The 15094-nt window shown below is 40.8% G+C and overlaps 1 protein-coding gene across 2 annotated transcripts in view; it reads left to right on the top strand.

Annotated features, from left to right (window-relative positions):
* The window catches only part of LOC119031956 (gamma-aminobutyric acid receptor subunit beta-2), a 62369-nt gene extending 47378 nt beyond the window's left edge, over positions 1–14991 (top strand). The window contains exons 4-8 of one of the 2 annotated variants that reach the window (XM_037120806.1): positions 4847–4984; positions 6915–7067; positions 9282–9526; positions 10708–10848; positions 11137–14991. In XM_037120806.1, the coding sequence (XP_036976701.1) occupies positions 4847–4984; positions 6915–7067; positions 9282–9526; positions 10708–10848; positions 11137–11484 (1025 nt within the window). In that variant the 3' untranslated portion in view covers positions 11485–14991. The remainder of the gene's footprint in view (positions 1–4846; positions 4985–6914; positions 7068–9281; positions 9527–10707; positions 10849–11136) is intronic. The other variant, XM_037120805.1, reaches the window with a different exon arrangement.
* The last annotated feature ends 103 nt before the right edge of the window (positions 14992–15094 follow it).

The raw sequence follows: 15094 nt of genomic DNA, 5'->3' as shown, positions 1-15094 counted from the left end.
ATCTTTGTTATTCATGATTATGTTTTGCCCAAAGCAATATCAAAGCCAGTGTTTTATCTCCCTCCAAAATCCTTCTTTGCCCATTAAAACAAATCAACTGAGACATTATTTCATAAGCTTGATAAAAAGGCCTGGAGTCAGATTTGGTCAGGGAGATATGCCAGAGTCCCAGTTAAATAGCTTTAGTATTGTATTGCTATCTCCTCTGATGCTATCGTGAACAATTTCATTTATTTTTGGCCTGCCGACGCTCCCAGACTTTAGAATCCATGAGAGAAGTCTTTGTGCTCGCGTAAAATGCATATTTCCACACTCATAGTTTTTGTCCTGAAAGGAGGAATTTGCATCTCATGCCGCTGAAGAATCAAGGAACTAATTTCCTCTCTCATAGTTAATAGATATGCTGTGGACTAACAGTCTGGTCTGTGATCTATTATGTCTTTATTTTTATTCCATTTTTCACTTTCACTGCTGTCACTCCTTTCAGTTAATTTCTTGCAGGATGATAATCAGGACGATCTTTCTGTGTCAAACTCTGTGATGTAATAATGTTAGCAGGGGAAGTAAAGTGACGCAGAATCGTAACGTCAGCCTCGCTGAAGTAGAAACAATGGAGTTAAGTGGACTGGGTAGCTGAACAATCAATAATATGAGGATCGGATGGAATCAGTGACTCTGATGTGAGTACAGCTGGCACAAAGGCATTCACTCTTTACTGAAAGTTTGTATTCACAGATCTGGAGTGTCTGTTGTGTGACTGCAGTTTCTTGTGATAATTTAAAAATAATCTTGCTCGTCATTAAAGTGCTGGTGGGGCTGACAGTATAGTTTGCTCTTCTATGTGCATAAATTGTAGAGCCTCTCCTCTCTCACTAAAATCTGTAAGGGTTAGGAAAAGATCATGTTTTGTCTTTAAATACCTGTTTTGGTCATGAACATGTTGTCCTATTTGAACGTGATATGACACATTTTGTAAGGTATGTAGTTTGTGACACGTACAAATGTGAAAATATCCGGTTTGCAGAATCACAGTCTGCCTGCTGGATCCTGAGAAGCTGACATTTGTGCTTGATGTGGAATAAAAGCTCTCGTGTTGTGCAGAACAGAGAGGGTTCATCCTCGAGGGAGAATGATTGTTGTATGTTTCATGACAAGCTCTCTCACACTGAGATTTATCCTGTGTACGAGGGGAAACGTGACCCTGGTGGTGGCACAAAATCAGAGGGTCACCACTAAAAATGAGCCTCCGCTCTCTGGTGGTGATGAGCTGGGACTGAACTTTTACATTTTGAATTTCAAGTAGAGGGGGTTATTCAGTCACAGTTTGATCATTTCAGAAATGTATCCAAAATTAAGTTATTCCTGTCTGCCCCTGACCTGACCTGCCTTTATTTCATCCCATCCCAACTAATATAATTTCCTTATACTCAGCACTTAGTAGTGATGCACTTAATCAGCTGCAGTTGGTTCAGAGTGCAGTTGCCAGGTTTTTTACTGGAACAGAGAGAAGAGAATGCATTAATCTCATTTTACCATCCCTCCTTTGGCCACTTATTGCCTCTGGAATACATTTTGAGATTTCTATTGATTACGTATTACGCAAGGTGATGATGATGATGATGATGATGATGATGATGATGATGATGATGATGATGATGTGATCTGACTTCCCAAACTGTACCATACCAATGTTTAGTTTGGAGAGAAAAGAAAGGCAGTATGCAAGAGTCAAGAGGAACAAGAGATGTCAGAGTGTGAGGGTGTTGAAAGCAGCCACTGAAGAGTCAGCTTTAATAATTCAGAGCAACTAAATAGGTCACACAAGTATTAATTAAGCAGAGCAGGGTATGGGGGAGGGAGAAGAAGAAGAGAGGAAAGATGGACACGGAAGAGTCGTTATGACAGAGAAATAACTGAGAAGAGAGACGGAGAGGAGTGTAATCAAATGGAAAAGGCGCTGAGATAAAAACAGAACAAGTTAGGGGAGGAAGGAGAGAGGAGAGAAGGGGAGAGAGGAGAGCAGGGGAGGAAGGAGAGAGGAGAGCAGGGGAGGAAGGAGAGAGGAGAGCAGGGGAGGAAGGAGAGAGGAGAGCAGGGGAGGAAGGAGAGAGGAGAGAAGGGGAGAGAGGAGAGCAGGGGAGGAAGGAGAGAGGAGAGCAGGGGAGGAAGGAGAGAGGAGAGCAGGGGAGGAAGGAGAGAGGAGAGCAGGGGAGGAAGGAGGTGTCGTATATTGACTCATAATGTGTGCAGTAATCAGTGAGGCAGTGTGAGAGATGCCCTGTAAACTGTTAAACATGCTTTCTTTCCTCATCCTGCCTCTGTCATCACCGAGACACACACACACACACACACACACACACACACTTCACATAATACTCATGCAAATCAAACATGTCAATTCACTTTCTAGCTGCTAAATCTCCCCATCACCAACATTTCAGAAGAGTAACAGCCGCACTGTAATGCAAAAAAAGAGTCAACTTCCACGAATGCCATCAAATAATTAAGTCACGCAAACTTACATGCACACAAATCCCTGTTGTAGCGAACACGCAGCCGGAACAACGGCTGCAACTGTCACAAGTGATTATCATGTTGCATGTTGAGTTCCTCAAAAATCAAAAACAATCCGGAGTATTGTTTAATCCATCTCCTGCTGTTACCTAAAATCCAGATACCAGATACACATGCACATCAGTTATCTGATATTATGTAAGACTGCTATATTTGGTTGTTTGTCTTGAGGCAGCAGAATGGTTTTACAAGTCTTGGCCGCTTGACTCTCAGCTGAACAAGTTTACACTTGGACACACTTGTCATGATAAGCTGTCAGAGCTGTGAGATGAGGAGTGCAGGATCTAGCATCCTAACTGAGTTGCACTACTATTAGCTTTGTGTCACGACCCCTTCACAGCCCTCACTACTGCTTGTTTATAGCAGCTACTGTTAATCTTTATGATGGCTTCAATAATACTATTGAAAGTGGAATCCAAACACACAGAGGTTGACATGGTGACATTAAATGTTTTACTAACTTGTTGCTGTTTTAAATGGACACTGTGTAGAGTTGGAGAGGGAATTCAAACTCTTTACATGATTTATGAGGTAATAATACCAACTTGTTTTTTCCATACCTGAATAAACAAGATGTTCTCAGATGAAAACAAGATTTTTTTTGTAACTTTGAGCACAAAATGAAGTTATTTGTTGAAAATCTTTGCTAAACAGTGCAGTCAGTGAGTTCTCACAGGCCCGTCACCTCGACCGTTTTTAATGCATCAACTGTGCTGGTGTTGTTGCGTCCGCGGCTCTGCTGTGACCTCACAACCTCACAGAGCTCCAGACGGTGCATCAGTTTCTGAAAGAGGTCTGTGATGGTTTCTCTGTGGATCGAGCGATTTGATACTTTCACAGTAATTATATAGAGCCTAGAGCTGCTTAATAATCAGAGAAGACATGGAAGTCTCACTTTATATAAGACAGGGCCTTTGATTAAGTTTCCCAATGTTTCAGCTCGGCTTTTTAAGAAAGTGCCCTAACCCCATCTGTCTCCTGTCTCTCCTCGTCTCCTCAACCCGTCCTCTCCTCTCTCTGAGACCAAAACTCTTCTGCCCTGAAGTCAGCAGACATGACAACTGCACCAGAGCAGACAGTAGGCAGTTGATTATGCAAGAGCCAAGTTTCATGGTCTAATGAAGATTTCTCCTTTTTTAACAGTACTTGTCTTAAGCTATAACCACAGAGCGCCGTGTTACTCAATCATTCATCACTCCTGCCCACTGGCCGCTTTGCTGTCCATGTCTCCACTGATTTGGCCAAAATGAGAGCAAAAGACCGAGTTGATTTGGTTCAGATTAATATTAATGGACATGCTTCGTGTCCCTTTGCAGATTTTACTGGGTTTTAGTGATGGAAGTGGATTCCAAGCTCGGTTATTTAATCATCCTTGCTTGGGGTAATTAATAATTGAGTGTCTCGTGGGACAAAACATAATAAAGTTGACTCATACAGTATATATTGAGTCCATATATAAGGGGTTCCCTCAGCTGCTATGTGGAATGTTATGTCCTCAGCTTTGATTTCATAATTTATAGTTTTAACAGGCTTTTTCATAATTGAGTCATTGTCAGGAGCCTCAGAAGGAGATGCTGAGGAGCACTTAAAGAAGGCGTGGAGCTGCCGAACGGCCCCATCCAAACTGTAGCTGTACGGGGGAACTGAATGTGAACCGTGAGAACTGATGAGTAAAGGTTTTACAAAAACAAAATAAAAAGTCACCAGCAGACATCAGTCAAGAGCAGTGAGTAGATGTGCATATAAAATAATAATCATTGTAATAAAAATAAGCTGCTGGTGCTGAAATCTTTCCAAGCACACAGAGGTTTGTAACCACTGACAGTAATTAACACGAACACTTGAACACTTGATTAGCTGTTGACTTTAGATCATCATCATTTACTAAAGGTTTTCATGATGACTAGTTTATGTAATAGTTTTAACTATAAAACCGTGGAATCACCCACATCGATGCCAGAGTTGGTTCATCCTCACCAGCTTTGCACGTCTGTGAAGATGCAGGATGCAAATAGAAGTGGCAAACAAGAAAATGGATTCATACTGTAGATAGAGACAAAATGTTAGTATGATGAAAGTCTTCATTCCTCCTGGATAACCTCATTTATTAGACTGAAGATCAATGAATGACTGTCAGCTGTCCACACAATACAAACATAATCAAGTGATGAATGAACCGGACTGCAGGGGCTCCAGATGGGACGTGATTATTAACATATACACAGACTGTTAACAATCCTCGGTAATTCCTGTTCTCTGTGCCCTGTGTCAGATGGTTACACTACAGATGACATTGAGTTCTACTGGCGAGGAGGAGACAACGCAGTGACGGGGGTGGACAAGATCGAGCTGCCGCAGTTCTCCATCGTGGATCATAAGCTCATCTCCAAGAATGTCGTCTTCTCCACAGGTAATGCCACCGAACCAGCTGAAACGCACCAATCACACAGTCATAAAGGAGAGCAATTAATGCTCGAGTGAGTTGAGTGTACAGGCTCGAGCACCAGCACGACATCTAAAAGTAGATTGTAAGTTAAAGTGTGTATCTTTGTCCAAACACGCACACTTAACTTTTATGACGTTGCCTTTATTTCCATTAAAACATGCTGTTTAATTATTTTCTGTCTCTTAGGGTTATTTTGTGTCATTATCATTATGCAAAGACAGCAACATATTGACTCATTTCATTGTTTGCACTTAATGACATGAAAATAGCATCCGCTCATATCCAGAAATGCAAAATGTTATGTAAATGTACAAACCTGCAAACAAATGTTGGGATGAAACGGCGTCCTGAGAGACAGAAGACACCATGACTTATTTAACAGCAATAAACAAAAAGAATGCTGTCTGATGCAATGAAATATTCATCTCCTCTGCATCTTCATATTCATGAATGTGTCATCCAAGCAAGCAAATGTAAGCAGGATATGCTGAATGTAGTTTTCTAACTGTAGTTTGCTAACTGTATTGATTGAGAGCAGGACGTGAAGGCAGAAAGCAGAGAGACTCCAGCCAATGAGAGCGCTCGTTCTGTCTGCAGAGGTCACACAATCCACACAACACTATTAATAACAGAATGCTTCCTGATGAATGCATGGTGTGTTTGTGTGTTGTCCATTAACATGCAGGTCTGCTCTTGTGTGTCCCTGCAGTGCGCCTTGTTTTATTACAAAGACGTGGTAGACGGGGGATTCCCTCGTAACGTGCTGCCTGTTGTGATATGATGGGCGACCTGGGGGTCACTCAGAGATGCAAACGTCAGCACAAGTGTCCGGGCATTTATCCAATACAAGTGTCATGTTTTACTCCAAGGATGCACAATGTCATTGTTGTTCTTATGAATAATGAATATTCGGCGCTCCACCTCAGTCCAGTCGCTTTTCCTTCATGAAGAAATAATTCAGTGATTCTCTCCGCGGCTCGTGCCCGGTCGAGCTAACTGAAATAGCAGATGTAAGTGGTGAAATGCCGCAAGGAGCTGCGGCTGGTGGATTGTTGGTGCTTTCATTAAACAGGCTTAATCTTCCTCCTTTGCCCCTCATCTGTATATCTCCAATAATAAACTGTATCTGCAGTGTGTTCGAGCTCTGTGTGGCGTGGTGCCTCTCTCCTCTCTTCAGCTGTTACGGGACGCAAACCAAAATACAACGAGTCCCTGAGGAGAGAGATATGTGAGCTGATAACATTCGCCCTGCTGTGGGTTTATTTCAAATAGAGCACAGCTAAGCAAAAAAAAAAAAAAAAAAAAAAAGGTGGGTGTGGGGGTTCAACAGACAAACATCAAACCTCTCGCACCAACACTTTGAAACAGGTAATTCTGCAGAGCGCTGATGCTCCAGTTCAGCAGAGATAACAAACATATGAGCTTCTGCTGGGTTGAGAGACTATAGTAAGGACGGGTCTGAGTGGTCCACACCCGGCTGCTTTATATTCTCATGATTTACAGTATGGAAGCGCAGATGTTGATAAAAGCTTGTGGATAAAAGTGCTGAAGGAGCTCAGCCTGCATTTAGGATCAGAAATCATAGTGCTGAAGTCGCTGCTTTACCTGCCGACCCGAGAAAATACAAGTTTCATGATTTCTGAGGCTTCTCATAAGAAAACCTTGTGAAGTTTGATTTATCATCTAAATGTGAGCATCTCTTTAGTGTAGGGGTGACAAATCAGAAGCTATTATGTTTTTGACACATTTAGTCTGAAGTAAAGCTGAGGTCTACAGAGAAAGTCACTGTATGTCCTCATTAGTATAACCAAAAATCTAAAGTCCTGATTGCTGGCAGCTGGAGCAGCATTTCCTCAGACTTGCTATGTTTTGTTCCACTGTCCCATCTCTGCAGGTGCTTACCCTCGTCTGTCCCTGAGTTTTAAGCTGAAGAGAAACATTGGGTACTTCATCCTGCAGACATACATGCCTTCTATACTGATCACCATCCTCTCCTGGGTCTCCTTCTGGATCAACTATGACGCCTCTGCTGCCAGAGTGGCTCTAGGTGAGGCTGGCGATACCAATATATAAAGACAGGCCGGGCAGGGCGAGACACTTAGAATGAAATTGCACTGGCACTGAAATAGACTGACCAGGGAAATCCAAGGAAAAGCAGATGAGAGATTCTTCATGCAGTTTCTCCTCCTGACAGTCACATCAGTCACCTGAAGAGCAAATAAAGACCATAACACATTCTCCTAAACAACAGAGGACACCATTATTTAAAAAGAAAAAAAACAATCTGAAAATGAAAATGGCTTCATGCATCTGGTCTGGTGTGATCCACGTTTCTTGAAGCCCAAATATCCCAAAGTGGTTAAAAAAAGGAAGATTTACAAACTGTGTAAAGTCAAAATCTTTCCTGTAGCCTCTAAGCTACAAGTGTACATGTGCATGGCTGAGTTTGATGGAGGAAATGACATCTTTTCAAGTCAGTTTGGGATCTTGGAGCTTCTGGAGACTTGGATTTCTACAGACAAGCTGTGTGGAGCCACTTTCTGTCTTGTTTATCTTTAACATTTAAAGATAAGTCTGCGATTTAGGACATTTACTTGTCACCTAGGAAACATCAGCCAAACTGTCGAGTGTTACGGTTCAGGCATGTTTTTGTATGTTTGTTTTTTCCGTCCCACACTTCTCCAGTGGTACAAAATCCACTTCTCCTCACTGACAGCATATATTTATTTTTTTCTTTGCTTTAGATTCATTAAGAATTTATTAAATAAAAGATCAAATCCTTAAGTTTGTTTGTTCATACATTCAGAAGTGACAGAGAAAGAGGCAGAATAGCAGCACGCTGACACGGCTACTGTTTCACTTCTCTTACAGTCACTGTGAGTGTTAACAGGGTCAAACATCCGTCCCTGTAGAACAAATGTTGCAGTGTTCCACAGACGTATTATTAAGTGATTTGTTTCCACTCCTGATTCGAGAGCCCCTGTGCTTTTCTGGAAGTCACAATTTCCCCCTGTCATCCTCGATTATGTAAACCCCATGTAGCCTGTAGCTTTATCTCACAGCCTCTGTGTTTATCGAAAGCTGCCCTGCCTTCTTTCACCCGGCTCCATCCACCCAGCCTCATCCATCCCTCGCTTTCGTCGACAAGGCAATTTCGCTGATTGACGACTGAGCTGCATTTAGTGATCCAGGGGGAAGGCATGCATGGGATTTGATGAAAAAAAAAAAGAAAAGGTAATGCTCCATAATGGAGGCGGGTCAGCAGAGTTGGGGAATGTTCGGTCATTCCCCAATCTACACTAGATCCACGAACCACTTTACTCTGACCTGGTTTGGGGCATTATAATGGACCTGTAATGGCTGAATCACATGCTGCAGAAATCCGTTGTTGTTATTGTTAAGCTCTCGCAGCAGCAGCTTGGGAAAATTGCCTGAATCCTATTTTGAGCTGTGGTCACCTGACAGCTTTGTGACAGCTGTATAATAATTTAGTAATTGTTGATGGACTCAATAGAAATTGCCTTAAATAATGAAGCTCTGTGTGCTTTATAAGTAGATATACAGGTGCGCGGGGGAGGATTTGTGAGTACTATAGGAGCTGAGAACACAATTATTAAATCACACACAGACAAACATATATAAGCTTTAGAAGCAGCCTCTCATACCATCTGTAAATCCTGCCTATAGATAATACCATAGACACACACTATTGTCAGCACACTACATCCGAGCGCCAGCGCTTTGCTAAAACGACAGAAATAATAACAATAAAAATGTCTGTGGAAAGAGTCTGCGTGTCACTCACTGTCATAATAAGCACTCTCTCAACACATTGACATGCACAGTCAATCTGACAGTAACCATCCCCACGGCATGCTGGGTGAGGCTTTTTAAAAACCATCTACAACTTTTCTCAGTAGGTGTTCTCCGCTAATGAACAAGACCAAGGTTGACATTTGAATTTCAAATCGCTGCACCGCTTCAGGTGCACGTCTCTTAGCCTGTCTCCCAAATGCAAAGTTTGAAGTCATGGGGGTAAGCCCCTCAGTTTCATTGATCCTGACAGGCTTAATGAAGCGCAGACATGGCATGAAGTTGATCACAAAGATGTCTTGCGGTCGGGAGGATTAAAAGTGTCACACATACAGAGAGAATAGGGAAGTAAGTAGGGATTCAGGTGATTGTTGCTATTCATTTAATAAAGGAAAAGATTTGAGAGGTGAGGTTGTCAGTGCTCAAGCATATGCTCTCTCTGCACCAGGTATCACCACGGTGCTCACCATGACTACCATTAACACCCACTTGAGAGAAACCCTCCCCAAAATCCCCTACGTGAAGGCCATTGACATGTACCTCATGGGCTGCTTCGTCTTCGTCTTCATGGCTCTGCTGGAGTACGCGCTGGTAAACTACATCTTCTTCGGACGAGGTCCTCAGCGGCAGAAAAGGGCAGCTGAGAAATCAGCAATTGCAAACAATGAAAAGATGAGGATGGATCCCAACAAGGTAATGAAAGATGGGCCTGCTTCTGCATTTCTGCAGAACTCATATGTTTATTGGAAGGACTGGTGTTCCCCAAATCAAGTCTATTACATTTTTTTTTTTCCTAAGTGAAAAAGCAAGCATGAACTTCTGATGAGCTTCAATTTGCACGCTTTCCCGAGTGGAAGCTGTTTTCTTTGCTCTAGATTCACAGAATCAAATATTTTCTTTACTTTGCAATGAAATGATAGCTTAATTATTCATAAAGCTGTCTAAGGAGCTTGGGATAATTACTTGAAAAGAAAAGAAATGTCACCACTTCAAATGGAGGGTTGACCTGATGTTTCCTACCTCACCGTGCCAAGGAAAGCCGGCCTAATAAGCTTGTTGTGTGCCTGTTTGAATGTGACATGTTGCCAGCTGAAGCAGAGGGAGCAGGAGCTCTCAGCCGCTTGGCTTAGTCTTGAACGAGGTGCGTTCACTTTCCCACTCTGAGCTCCGAGCTGACATGCAGGGATGCTACATGGACGTGCAGATATCAGCTGAGCAGACGATCTGCTGATAATAAGATTTGTTGTTCAAGAGAAATATGCAACGATTGTATTTGCAGTTATTTGTGGAAATAAAGCCTTTATTATTTCACAACATGTATATTGTTGCTAATCTCTGGATCCATCAGATATTGACTGACAATGATTTAGCCTCTTGAAGCAACTGCCCATACTTCAGGGTTTCCATCTTAGCCAGCAGACAGCAAAAAATCTGGAAAACAAATGACAGATATACAGGCCAAGATCGAATCAACTTTCAAATCAGTTTCATTTATAAAGCCCCAAATCACAATCACATTGCCTCAGTGGGGTTTAAAAACTGTTTATAGCTTGATCAGCAACTTAAGATGTGAGAAAAGACATTTTCAAATATGAACAGATGTGAATATGACTGCATATTCAGTGTAAAGAATAAAAAGTAAGGAGCCTAATCCTAATCAAACAATTAATCAAACAAAAGCCAATGTTTAGCGTCAGTTTCTCACACCGACTGTTGACCTGCATGCAACCAACGATAACCAGAACAAATCCAAACTCAGGATCTTTTCCTTCGCCTGCAGAGTCGGCCAACATATGCAGATGTCTGTTTGTAGAGGTGATATTGCTGTGCTTCACACCTACCCAGGTATCCATTTTGATTATGTTTCCTTGCAGTGGCTGGTGGGTAATGTAGTGGGCAGAGATGACACACTGTATGCAAGAATGAAACAAAGGGATCTCGACGGCCATGACTCCATGTGGGAACCGATCTTTGTGGACGACGCAGCAATTGGACTTGGCGATCAAAAGAATAAGGTACCGGAAAAAGCTTTTTATACTGCTACCATACATTTACATCTGAAAATACTGGTTTTAATTAAAACATTTTTATGGCCACTTGGTGAAAGAAAACAATGAGCTGAAAGATGCTAAAAGACACCGTAGACATCTGTGGGTTTGATCTGTGGGACCTCTCACATGCACTTATTAGCCTTTTCAAAACAGAACTTTGGTATTTTCATTTGTTACTCATTTGATTAATTGGGGAAAAAGAGTTGCATGATATTAATTCACTGGAAAAATGTGACTCTATTCCATGGACAGATGGACTCACATGAAAACATCCTTTTGGGCACCTTGGACATCAAGAACGACATGGGCGTTTCAGAACTGGCTCTCGGTCTAAATGACCCACGAAATACCATGCTGACATACGACAGCTCAACTCTCCAGTACCGTAAAGCCGGACTGGCCAGGCACAACTTTGGTCGGAACACGCTGGAGTGCCACATGACTCAAAAGAAGAGTCGACTACGTAGGCGCGCTTCACAGCTAAAGATTAACATCCCAGACTTGACTGACGTAAACTCTATTGACAAATGGTCGAGGATGATCTTCCCAACCGTCTTTTCCTTCTTCAACATCGTTTACTGGCTTTACTACATCAACTAAAAGGAAAAAGGACTTCAGTGAGGGCAAGAAGAAACAGCAGAAGATGTTGCTCATTTCTTGTTTGTATCTGGTTTGTTTCATTTTTTATGTGATCTTGTAACACTGGACTGAATATCTGCATTCAGGACTCGATCATCATATCTTGGAATACCACATCAGCTGGCTAACACGTGAAAACCTTATAGACGAGAGATTACAAACATATGAGGTGCCTGTTCCTCTGTAAATGTTTAACATTTTACTTTTTTTGTGAATTGTGTATCTTGACATTTTTTTCAAATGTTTGTTTGCATTTTTTTCATGTTAGGCTTACAGCATCCATCACTTATTGCCAAAAATATAATATATTATACAGAAATTGACAAAATGGCATATTGAAAATGACAATTTATTTTAACTTAGACAACTCAAGAAGTGCTGAAGCAAGTTTGGGTCACCAGGGTTTTGTATGAATAATTTTGTTGAAGATACAACATGTATCATTGTGTAGAAGTAATTTCATACCAATACCTTAATTTCAAATTGTCTTAATCTGAGTATTTTCTCATTTCAGTAGCGATTCTAATGAAGTGGCATTAGATAATATCAACGAAGATCATTCCAAACTTCCAGGTTTAACTCTCTGCTTGCACTCAAGAATCCTGCTGAAGGTCACAAATTGCATAATGTAAAGAAACATACAGCTAATGCAGCTCATCATTGTGTTCAGTCCACAGAGTCAAAGTGTTCAAAGAGAGTAAAGAACAAAGTTCAGCAGTTCAGTAACTGTAACTGTGTGTAAATATGTGTAGCAGTTATTATATGATCAATACCACCAACAAAATCCCCTTTCAGCTCTCTATTCACACTATTTGGGATGCATAAAAAAAGATGTTCACAGATGCTGAAAGGGCAGTTTATTATTATTATTATTGTTATTATTATTATCATTATTATTATTATATAATATTATTTATTAGCTCTAATAATCATTTCATGGTTCAAGAGGAACACATATTACAAAGCTCAAATGATTCCATTGGTCCATGAAAAGGCCAGAAAAGCACAAAAATCATCAAATATCAGCATTTGAAACCATTATTTAAATATATTTTGTTATAAAGATTATTTTTGTTTTTTGTCACCAGTGGTTTTTGTATAGTGTGTGCCTCCCCAGCCAGGTTAGTTTAGGTTCAAACCTCTTTGTTAAGCATTGTTTCCAGATTGAAAAGGACACAGCCGTAAACCCAAAATGAACTTATAACAGATAATTGTTTAATATCACTAATGATGCTGTGCTTTTGACTGTGTGTTCACAAGGTAGATTTTATAAAAGACTTTGCACACAAGTTCTTAAAAAGCCATAGAGGCTGTACCGTAGTTCTTCTAAAACCTGGTGCTCATGGACGCTGTCTGAGGAAGAACTTCATAAATACGACTAAAATCACACCATGTTTCAGTTTCAGTCACAGTTCAAATGTAGAAACACAACTAGGGCTGTAATTCACAAGAGTGTTATATCCTGCTGACTTCACCACACTGTCCGTATGAATGAACTCTAGTGTTATGGCCTCTGTTTCTCTGCGCGCACACGCACACACACACACACACACACACACACACACACACACACACACATTACCAAATCATTCATCAAAAAGTGAGATGAATTCAAGCTGTGGAAGCCAACAATGAAGCTGACGCAGAGCGGGAGTGAAGGTACCTCCAGATATCTTTCAGGAGACGAGTGACTGAAGCTTCGCTCCTTTGTCTCACCTGCTTCTTTTGAGTTCACCTGAGGACCATTTCTCCTGCTACACTGCTCATTTTAATAGCAGAGATGTGAGTGAACCCTTGAACAACCATGTTGAACTGTTCACTTCCAATATGGCCACATCCAGTCGCTCCTCACTGCATGCTGTGTACAGTAGTTTCTCCTTGATATTCAGTTTGTTATCGTTTCGTTTCTGCTTCTTGTGTCTGTCACTCACCTTACAAACGAGCATAGAAACCATACTTCTGTGATGAGTTTATAACAAGTGTGTCTGATTATTACAAGTATTGATGATGATATTGATGATATTTACATTTTTCTGTAAAGCATTTAAGAAACAGTTACGGCTGTTGAAGAATGACACGATGCTGCATTCTCACAAACAAACACTGCCCGACAGCTGAAGTGTCGACTTCAGCTCAACATCGTGTGAGACTTACAATAAAGTCCAGTTCAGCGGGAGCCGGCCCGTCAGCTCACCGGTGTTTACATGTTCTCATGGAAATGAATCATTTCCACATTGTGTTGATCTGTGTATTGAAAACATAGTGAGCAAATTATTAGGATTTGTTTGGGCTCTTTTTGATAGTCCTGGTGATGACACCAACATATTTCTCTCCTTCATTGTGTTTAATATATCTGTGGAAGAAGTCCAAATTCTAAGAAAGAAGTCAGGATTGTAAAGAAATACATCACATCCTCATTTCTTTTTTTTTACTCCGGCCCTGATCTTCTTCCGTGTTCACCTGTATCTCTGACACGTTTATTTTATAAGTGTAAAAAAAGAAAAAAGTCAGCTCATTATTGGCGTTGTACATTCTTCTGTGGATGATCATGAGCTGAACTCAAATTTGGGACCATTTTCCCTGAAACATATCTAAGTATGTATATATGAGATATCAGTAAATTATTAATCAGAAATTGGAACATATTATTCCTGTAAATAAACAGCCAGGAGCTTTTAACAGCCAAGACACAAAGACATCATTTATACTGTAATGTTAGGAGAATGCTACGGCTGATGTGAATCCATGTAAATAGTTTCATTTACAGTCACTCGATTGCTTTTTGTTTCTGTTAGCACATTTCTTTGGTTTTGCCAAAATGTAACATGTATACATGAATGTAGTTGATATTCTTTTGCAGCATGTATTTGCTGTGATGTGTCAGCAAAATTGTAACAATTTCTTGTACCAATGATCAGCTAGATATAATGTACACCACTCTCTCAAACACACACACACACACACACACACACACACACACTAAGGGTCAAATGATAGCGAGGCTAGTGGCCTTTGTATCAGCCCGTGAGTCAACCATCTCAGGTCAGCACAACTCACACTGCTAACAACACAACAAACTACAAGCTCAAACCCAACAGTTGTACCTTACTGAGCTCGTGGAAGGTTTGTTTTCTCTGTTATCTGCTTTTCTCTGGTTAAAACAATTAATAGAACAGTTTTACATTTTTCACCCTTTTTACAGCATGGGCAGAATCTAAACACATCTAAACAAATCTAAAAATGTTAAGTCATTAAGGTACTAAATCCACCTCAGTCACAGACGTTGTTCTGCCCACAGTGATGCTGTCTGTAGGATGCTGTGGTGTATGTGAGTGTGTCAGCCAGACAGCTGGCAGGAAAGGTCTGCTTCATAAGTTCTACACTTTGAATATGTGTTTGTACTTCACAGCGCTTCTTTCTTTCATATATTTTTATACTTCTATACTCCTGTGTAAAAAAAAAAAAAAAGAAAAAGAAAAAAAAGAGAAGCTGCAAACACTGTTTTTTGGCAAAACCTTGTAAATCCAATTTTGGCAATTTTCACGTTTATACTACACAGAACGAGTACATT

This window comes from Acanthopagrus latus, chromosome 13, assembly GCF_904848185.1.
Source record: "Acanthopagrus latus isolate v.2019 chromosome 13, fAcaLat1.1, whole genome shotgun sequence".
Lineage (NCBI taxonomy): Eukaryota > Metazoa > Chordata > Actinopteri > Spariformes > Sparidae > Acanthopagrus > Acanthopagrus latus.
This window is presented reverse-complemented; position numbering and strand designations above follow the sequence as displayed.